Consider the following 10,458-nt stretch of genomic DNA (forward strand, 5'->3'; position numbering starts at 1 on the left):
GAAATAGAACCCACTTTATTTTTATTATTGCTACTATTAAAATTTTATAACATATTTCTGTCTGTCCAGCAACCTAAGGATTAATTATTACAATGTATAACAAGAATTGTAATAGTAAAATATTTTTAACTTTAAAAGCTTAAAACTAATTCCAATAATTAATTAATTAAAAAATATTAACTAAAATTTGCTAGTGACTTCATACCTTAATATTATAATATTAAGTTAGCAAAGTATTTAAATGATAAAAGGAATATTCATAATTAGCACAATCGCTAGAACTATGAATATTTAGAAACAATAAATGATTCATGATTTCACAAATAAATTATTCATGGATTTAACGATGAAATAGGTCAACACAAATATATCTACGAATCCTAACGGAGAAAGAATAATTGGCGCTATTAATAAACATACTTTAACTGATATCACACCAAGTGGAAGGTTAATACGACAAATAGCTCTTACCTTCATCTTGGATCAGTAGTTCTTCTTGTTTTATGGGCGTAAGTTCATCTGTCAACATGAAAATAGTAATTTAAACAAGCCAAGAAAAGAAAATATTTCATTACACATGACACAAAATTAATAAGAAAACAACTCAAATAGTAATTAAACTATTCAATTTAAAGCAAAAGTATGCTTACATTTGAAATTTAGCTTTCAAATGTAATGTGGGCCGCCCGTAGCTCAGTGGTTAAGACATAGTCTTACCAATTTGATGTCTATTGGCAGTGCTGGTTTGAATCCGGCCTGGGACGTTGACATTTTTCATTGTGGCGGTCCCACAAAATGAAAAACTTTGACCCCCAACCATGGTTGGGCAATATAGGACTCCGGAATGGGAGTCTTGGCCGGAAAAAAAAAGTAATGAATTAGTTAACTATCTATCACTCAACTCCTGTATGCTGTCTGTCTTCTCATCCGCCTTCAGCTTCATTTTTGTGCTTACCTGTATTCAGAAAGGTGGGAGTCCTATTTTGTTCATTATTTCCATTTATTCATGATTTTTATTCTCATATCTGTTTTTAACTAATTTTCCACTTACTTTTATTTTCTATTAATGATTAGATTTCTGGTTCATAAATCACATTTAGTTTTACCAAAATCTAAGGCATAGTTATTGTATAACTAAAAAAAATTATTAGATAATTAATGAAAACGGAAATAATAACAAAAAGTAGAAGTTTTCTCTTTTCTTGTGCCTTTTTTATTTTTTAATAAAGTTTTCTTTTTTATTCACCTTTAATTTATTCTTATTTTCCATTTTTTAGTGCATACTGTATCTTTTTTGTCTACTTTTTTTATTGGTTATTATTTCTGCATTAATTAATATACAAATTTTCACAATAAAAATTTTATTTTAAATCATTTTTAGCCATACCCCAGTTTACTTTTTTTTCATGCTATCCATTTTCTTACTTTGTTACCTTAATTTAGTGTTAGTATCTTTTTTAGCCCTGCAACGAGGGGCGAAATGTTGGCTCACATTAAATAGTTTAATTAATAATTGAGTTTTTTTTACTATATGCACCCATGGACCCTCCTCCTTTGATATATTACACATGGTCAATCAACGATCTTCCAATTAAGAAGAAAACTTTTCTAGGAATAAATAAAGAACCTTCAGTCGCTATGCATATGTACTAAGTTATATTATTAGATATTAAAACAGAAAGTAATTGTATACATATATAACATACACACAATATAGTCTATTTAAAAATACATGTGAGGAAAATGTCAATTAAATCCTTTATATATTGTAATTATAAGATTCCAAACCAATCACATATTAATATAATACATACCACAAATGGATTTAAATGGTTTTAAGCAAACGGGTGTCAAAAACTTTTTTATTTCTAGAGCCATATTCCATCCCTTATCAGGCCAAACATCAAATAATACATATTTTAAGGTCTTAAACAATAAAATAGATATTTCCGTAGCTATTTAATAGAACTGAGCTTGATAACCCGAATGTACATTTAATCTAAATCCAAAATTATGGTATATTTGGAACATTCCAAGACTATGACTGATGAATGATCCCAACTAATTACTGTTTTACTGAACTACATTGGTTTAAAAGATTTCATATATTCTTTTATTGAAGTGAAAACCTTTTCCTTGAAACCTAACAAAACCATCACCACAGGCAGAGCGTTAGTAATAACAATCTGATATTTGTTAATCCAAAATGGGTCTAAAAACTAATATGAACTTAGTTTCACTCCTAAAATATTTTTTACTGCACCTTATTACCACAATTTAGATTAAATGCCGTTATAAGAGCGAATTATTGGTTTTGAATAAAGAAAAACCTTTCAAACATTTTGTTTTATATCTCTGGTTCTAATGGGTTAAATTAAATCTGGTGTGTGCCCTTTGTTGCAGTTTATAGAGTCCTAAACCACTTCTAAGTAGCGTGTAGATTGGTTGAGTTGTGTTGTGTGTATTTTTTCACCACATATTTTTATTAAATGGCGTAGGAAGATGGCAGTCATAGTACCATAGATAGCCACTGGTCATCCAAGTTGGGGGAACAGTACACTGACGCTCATACATTTACACAGATTACAGCACACTACATTCACCACCACACTATAGACCAGGGTCAATGACAGTACACACCCTAGGGTCACCTCTTCTAGGTAGCCACCCCGGATGGGGAAGCGTGTCAGGAAGCTATAAGGAGGCAATCCCTCCATCTGACTCGGGGGACCATTCATCTTAAACCCTATCATCACAGAAAACAGAACGAAAAGAATTATATCATGCTATTTACTGCTATAAACTAAATAAATAATATAAGCAATTAATTAAAACATTAATTTATTTTGTAAACATATTAATTTATATCAAACTTTCAATTGTATTCAATTAATAAATGGAATTTGACCACGCCCGGACCAAATTCCATTTACTGATACACACGGTCAATCAGTATTCAATTAATCTATCTACATCCCTAAATCCAGCACTTGCGAAGCATTTCCGAATCTGCTAGTGAAGAATAAAATGGGTATGGGAACCTGGAGGGCTTACTGATGACCGAATTCCTAAAAATTTAATAAATGCCAAGTCAACTGGTAAATATCCAAAGGAAAGACCAAAATATGGGAGGGAGTTGTATTAAGGCCCATTTTTCTGATTTGGAGTTGGAGAGACATGTGTAGAAAACATAGACATACATACACACATACATATGTAGACAGCAGAGGTGGTATCAGCATCAAACCTTCAAGTACACTAAGCCTTATATTTTTTGAGTTAAGCAAATACAACACTCTCCATATGATCTATATTGACCATGACCACCAATCAATTTCTATAAGGCAATAACAATTATAATGTTTTAATTTTTAATATTGCAACTTACCATAATAAAACTGTGATTCATCTTCTTGTTTGATAAAAATTGTGGGAACTGTAAGAAAACAAAAAATAATTATTCTTGGAATGTCAACATTTGTTGTTTAATAATTATTAAATTATATTAGAAATATTAATCACTTAAAAAAAAGGAGGGCGAGGGTGCAGTCAGCAGAAAAACAAATAAAGAAAAGATTTATTTGTGTCAATGTTTCGACCGGCTTTTCAGGTCTTTATCAGGGCTATAAAAACAAAAACAGATAACAACCATCATTCAGAGAAACATAAAAATAAAATAAATAATAGACTAATAAATTTGGAAATATAACATAACAATGAATTGAAAATATAAGCTGGTTGATTAATAACCATGGAATTAGACAGTAGTAGATTGATATCAATATGTGTGATATCAAAGCTATATTGATGAGTAAAATTAAACACCTTTTAGTTTTATATATATATGAGCACAAAAAATTAGTTAAATTAAGAATAGAGCGTATGTAAAAACAATATTCTTAAAAAGAAGAAGGGAGAAGAAGAAACATGGAGAATAGGAAATGAAGAAAGTAAGAAATATGAGATACAAGAGAAAGAACTAACAGTTATAGGCAGATATTCTGGCGAAACGATATTATTTTAAATTAAATTAACTTATCATAAAATAAAATTAGGTTGGGATGTCGGCAGAAATAAATAATGTATTGTTTATTTGTGTTTTTCTGCTGACCCTACTCCCGAACATATTCTCTTATCTATCTATGATCAACTATCTTCACCTAATTAAAAAAAAATGTTGCAGAATTAATACCAATATTAAAAATTTCAGTAAATTATCGGTTATAACAGCACGATGCTTTCCACTAGAAAAATGCCAAATGGATAGTATTATTAAAAATTTACTTTTAATCTTAAAACTTATTTTGAAATTAAATTCAATAATAATATAATAAATAAGAAAGAATAAATCTTCATTAGAAAAAATTTCAGAAATGATAATCACAACACTAAGGATAATAAGAGATACTATCGGATGTGCAAACATTTTAAAGAAAAAAAGAAAGTATTTACTTCTAGCTTCAATTTCATCTGTCTTTTCTTCTTCAATATAAACACCAGGGTTACTCATACCTGAAAAAGAAAACAACATAGATGATAAAAGTTCAGTTTATGTATTAACTAGAACATCGGTTACCAAAGCTTTTTAGCTTCAGCATCCTTGTTAAGATAAAAAAAAAAATTTGTGGTACAATTGTTTTTAAAGCAGTCTGAATATTTAGGTCCATATTTAAGTCACAAAACGATGACTTAGCAACATGGAATCAATAACATTTCTATCTGAACATGTGGGCTAAAATTAAACCATTCAAAAATCTATTATTTTGTTTAGTAACATTTATACCAGGTGTGATATATATCAGTGGTCCCTAAAATTTTTTTGCCAAAGCACCCTTTAAGGGTTAAAATACTTTGTGAAACCCTTGTTGAGCAAGAAAACATTGTCATCACAATAACCCTTAGAGCAGTTGAATATGTAGGAAAAGAAGAAAAAACAGCACAAAGTAAATGCTATAATTCACTCTATATTTACTATTTTAATTTTAATTTTTTATCTATTGTGATATAATTTTAATTTATTTTCTTTTGTAATATTTTGAGAAAGTGGTATTCGCTAGGAGCACCCAGTTTATGATATTTATAATACATATATATACTTATTCACTCAATTGTGTTAGATATGTTTATTATGTAATATTTCCATAGCAACCCAATGAATACAGAATAACCATAATAACAATACTCAACACCCAGATAATATATTTTACTAATAAAATAAATAAGTGTGTGTGTGCGTGGATATATGTGATATGTCAAAATTCTAATAAGTAATAAACTTACTATCTTCTTCAACATCATCTGTCTTTTCTTCTTTAATGAAAATAAAAGTGTCATTAATGCCTGAAAATGAAAACAAGATAGATGATAATCAGTCCATATAAAAAATATAATATGAAAAAGATGGTCGGGGTTGTGGTCAAAAGAACACAAAAAATAGTTAACGACTATTTATTTGCCGATGTTTTGCCCCAGTTCGTAGAACTTCACCAGGGCTAAAAAAAATACAAAAAAACAAAAAACAAAATTGTTTTGACATTTTAGGATAATAAGATACAAAGAAGTAAATTAAGATAGGGTTAAAATTATGTAAATATAAGAAAAAAGACAATTATATACAAATGAACAAAAAGAAATAAAAATAGTTATAATATAAAAAAGACAATGATAAATATATATAGATTAAAATAATTTTTTTAATTTTAATTTGTGTCATGTTATCCTACAATGTCAAAAAAATTTTATTTTATTTTTTTTGTATTTTTTTAGCCCTCACGAAGATTTAAAAAAGTGGGGTAAACCATCGGCAAATAAATAGCTGTTAACTAGATATTTTTTAGTATTTTTAAAAATAACAATTTTGTCTCAATAATTTTTTATTATACTAACACTCTAACGTTTTTGCCATTCTGGTCATTACACCATATTTTCTAATAAAAATATATATATATATATATATGTGTGTATATATTGTAACAGATTAGACACTGACTATGAGTTCATTCAGTACCTCCTATGCACCACAAGGAGGGAGGATATACTTATTATTAACGCTTTGGTCTAGGAGTGACGTACCTATCTATTTTTGTGTGGAAGATTCTTTGCATGTGTTTTTTATCTATATTGTTAGTTGAAATTCCAATGTTGGTGTTTTAAAGATTTTGTCTGTCTCGTCATATAACGTTTGAAAAGGAAATATATGCAGTTTTTAATCTAGATAGAATTGAATCATGTCACTTCAAAACCCCTGAACTAATTAAATAATAATTTTATAGTACAATATAAATATAAATAAGGATATTCTAAGATACTACATAATCTGCAAAAATTTAAAAAGCATAAGCTTACTTTCTTCTTCATCTGACTTTTCTTCTTCGACTTCATCTGTCTTTTCTTCTTTAATGAAAATAAATGTGTCAATCATATCTGAAAATGAAAACCAGATAGATGATAATCAGTTTATGTAAAAATATAATAATAGTGATATAGTTAACTGAAAATGAAATAGATAATGGGTGGAGGCATAAACAGATGCAACGAACACACGAGTTTGCCAGGAAGTCTTCTAATATTTTTAGTGCGATTGCTGCTATTTTGAGATTGCTATATTGATGTACATCAACCAACATGATCTCTGTTGTGTCAGTGTCTGTTTGAAGGGTAAGAAAAGCAAGGCAACCACAGGATATCAAGCTTCTGACACTACTCTAAGTAGCACATCTACAAAACAACGCTACACAAACTCCAGAGCTACCAAAAGTCCATCACCTTTTAAAATCACCATCAAATTATTAAAATGTAAAATTACGTCAATGCAATTTTAAAATGTATTACACTCTTAGTAATTTTTAAAGTTTAAACTACAAAATACTTCAGGTTACTAAACGCCAGACCTCCACTGAGGAGTTTGTACACAAGCCAGAGCCAGTGTAACATATCGATAACTATGAACTAATTACAGCAATAAGAATTATAAGAAACTTTTAATTTACAGCTATTAGGGCTTGACTTGCAAACTGTTACCCAACTATTCATAAAATGTGTAAAGAATGTAACACAAACTTCAGTTTATTAAAATGAGTACTAAAATGTTCCTTAACATAGTTCACAGCATATTTGAAATAAACATAAGTGATTCACAAGTGTATGGAATGAATGATTAAAATAAAATTCAAAGGTTATCTTAGGAAGCTACAAACAAAAGGTCCAAAACCAAATAAAGATTGTACATCCTAAAAACCAAAATCATCCGAGATTTGGGAACGATTAGTAACTATTATTACGAAATAAAGAAGAAGTTCTCACCAATTTCATCCATTATAGGAAACGAAATATGACTCCTAATGCCAACAACGAACAATTGAACTATGATGAAGGTTTTTATCTTCGCCCCAACGAGGTTCTGATAAAAACGTTAATCATGTCTCTCTTCACTCTCCAACAAACTTGAAGTTCATGTTCTTTAATATTTTTTTTCATAGAGTTGGTATGCGGCTGGTTCTAAAAAAATATCATGTTATGGAGTATTCCATCGTAAGGGATGTAACTAATGGGCACTTTTTTGTTTTAAAAATGTTCTTATCATCAATGTATATAATATTCATTGGTGAAACGCAATCGTTTCCTTCAATCAAATTTCTTTTTTGTGGTCTAGAAACCACTTATCACTAATAATTAAAGTAATTACTAATAATTAAGCAATCAGATAGCCATTATTATCTTGAATCTATATTTACAGATTGTATTAACCCGGGAGAGGTATAGCCTTGAGAATTTTGCTCGTATTGGGAAATAAACGTATATATTTTCTTAGTATTTCATCTGTTTTGTTTATACTTTTGTCCACCTTCCGTTAACCCTTTGATGTAGTTATTACCGCTTTTTTATGTTAATCCCTCTTCTACTTCGCCACCTCATGATACGCGGGGGAGTTTGTTAAAAAATGGTAACAATCCTCCAATGACGTTTCATAACAAACTGGACACAGCTTCTGTGGATCTAAAATATATTTGTGCGGATCGACACTTGGAGTAATTGCATATTTACTAGATATTCTTAGTTGGGCAATTATTCTCTACTGAGCCATGGGGTAGCTGATTTTTCGGTAGCTTTGAGAAGCGTCCATTTTAATGAAAGGGTCACTCAAGTGGTTTACATATTTTACCTGCAAAGTTGCATTACTATACAAATCTTCAGGCATTCTAATGAATTTGCTACTTATTCCCGTCGAGAAAGGTTTGCTGCAGAGTTTAGAATGCGAGACTGAATCAAATGCTCTTATGCACATCAAATTGTTTGATGGGCTGAAGGCCTGCTGCAACCCATTTTTCAGGGAGATCGTCCCTTCACCACGACCTGGGAGGTGGCAGAGCACGGTTCCCTTAGTGGACGTCCTCGACGAGGGAAGGCCTTAGACTCTTCAAGTCTGAGGTCTAAATTTTCACCATTCGATCAGCGGAACGGCCCCTCCCCGTTCCAATAATCCATTAGCGTCAGCCAACCAAGTAACAACCTTCATTGGACCCCTCACCTTACCTTATAATGCCAAAAGGCAATCCAAGGTATCATTAACACCCAGATATACATATAGCATAACTCCTATATGTATGTACCAAATATTCAATAACATCATTACAGGAGGGTAAGAAAAAAACAAAAAAAAAACAATGCTCTTATGCGTATCATGTGAACTGAATCTGGTACATGCCGAAACTAAGCTATATTAACCAAAACCAGTTGTATGAATTTTTGTCTGTACCCTCACAATCGGATCTTAAACTTCTTTTTATATATGCAACTCCAAGGCTGATACTTAGAGGAGAATGCCTATTTTCACAATACGATGAATAGTTGTTTGTTTCTTTTATTTTATTAAGTAACTAATGTCGTTTTTTCACACTGACTAATGTAGATAGTCCCAGTTAGGGTATTCTGTTTTGTCATTAGCTTATATAATAATCAAATAGTATGTTGATTGTTATTATTATTATTATTATTACAATGATTGTTAAATTATGTACTTTACAGGCTAACTCTATTTGTACTGGGGTTGCCCCATAACCAAATAAATAAATAAATTATTATTATTATTACCTCCCCACCTATATTCAGTTAAGTTTTGCTGTTGCCTTCTTGCAAAGGTAAGGATGAGCATTTCCTTCACCAGGAGACTCCTAACCTGAAATATTTTTTTTTTCTTATTTGAGTATTTTGTTCACATGGGCACGTGTGTTTCTTATTTTGAATCATGGGTCCTGGCAGGAAGATCTTAAATGTTTTATGAATTCTGGATTATCCAGCCCCCTGATGGAAGAGCTACAATTCACAATTTCAAATTGCATTGAGAGTAATCTTAAAGATTTTTGTGATCATCACACCCAATTATATATTAAAAAATAATATAAATCGTATACCATGAGATAAATGCTCACGGGAGACCTCTTAGGTGACAAAAAGTGGTCAATTATTTCAAATAAACAAAATAAAAAGTTCTTTAGAGGAAGATTTTTTTTTTTAATATTCGTCATTCAAGCCCTGTCAAACCACTTCAATGAGAATAAGGCATAGCTAATATTAAAAACGATTTAATTATTATACCTAGTTTAATCAAAATCTTTACAACCGTGTTCGAGAAAATCGAAATATAAATATGTGAAAAATCGATTCTATAAAGTGGCACTTCCGGCAGTATATTTTATAAAAAATGTTGCTGTCACATTCAAAGCATATATCCACCTTAAATATGTAATTTTAGTTTCATATGACTTTTAGTTTTTGAGCTATGGTGTTCGCTCGCATACAACAATGAAAACAAGGCAGTTGTCACAATTCGTCAATGGCTTTCAGCTTGCTGACCACAAAACTGAAGAAGTATTATTAACCAGTAGGAAAGAGAGGGAGATAATCAATATCACCGTCGGGGAGTTTGATTTCTTATCCAGACCATCTATTAGGGGTATTCATGATATTGTGTTAAATGTAAAATGTTATAAGTACAGGATTGTTAGCAGCCCTATTTAAAGTCAGGTTAAATGACAAATGCATAAGAGCTCCTAGCGGATTTTCTGAGCAACTTGTTAGTAACCTTTCCTTTCAAAACTTCTTATTGTTTACTTCCAAGTTTTTATTACAACATGCCTAAAATAAGTGAAAAGTAGAAGTGTAAAAGTTTGGCTACTGATTTTTTTTTTTTTTTTTAGTCTAAAACACAAGAAGAAAAAACAAAACAAAATAAAACACAAACTACGAGTGAGTAACCTAACACACAACAAATAAAACAGTGACAAGCTCAGCTGGTCTGTTTCCTGACGTTATTCTTCATTTAACAGACCTAGTAACAGACTCTCAGCCATGATACATGTTAGGGGTATTCATGATGTTGTGTTAAATGTTATATGTTTTACCATGTTAAATGTTATAACTATAGGATTGTGAGCAGCCCTATTTGAAGTCATGTTAAAC

At 30.5% G+C, this 10,458-nt stretch overlaps 1 protein-coding gene across 3 annotated transcripts in view; it reads right to left on the reverse strand.

Moving 5' to 3' along the window:
• LOC106683772 (zinc finger protein 711) overlaps nt 1-7,460 on the reverse strand; it is an 18,515-nt gene extending 11,055 nt beyond the window's left edge. For 2 of the 3 annotated variants that reach the window (XM_067052902.1, XM_067052901.1), the window contains exons 1-6: nt 7,303-7,460; nt 6,346-6,423; nt 5,281-5,340; nt 4,453-4,512; nt 3,389-3,436; nt 472-519 (exon numbers count right to left, since the gene is read on the reverse strand). In XM_067052902.1, coding sequence (XP_066909003.1) covers nt 472-519; nt 3,389-3,436; nt 4,453-4,512; nt 5,281-5,340; nt 6,346-6,423; nt 7,303-7,315 — 307 coding nt within the window. In that variant the 5' untranslated portion in view covers nt 7,316-7,460. The remainder of the gene's footprint in view (nt 1-471; nt 520-3,388; nt 3,437-4,452; nt 4,513-5,280; nt 5,341-6,345; nt 6,424-7,302) is intronic. The other variant, XM_067052903.1, reaches the window with a different exon arrangement.
• Between the last annotated feature and the right edge of the window lie 2,998 nt (nt 7,461-10,458).

The sequence above is a fragment of the Halyomorpha halys genome, unplaced genomic scaffold (assembly GCF_000696795.3).
Source record: "Halyomorpha halys isolate HHAL.00 unplaced genomic scaffold, Hhal_1.1 Scaffold516.1, whole genome shotgun sequence".
NCBI lineage: Eukaryota > Metazoa > Arthropoda > Insecta > Hemiptera > Pentatomidae > Halyomorpha > Halyomorpha halys.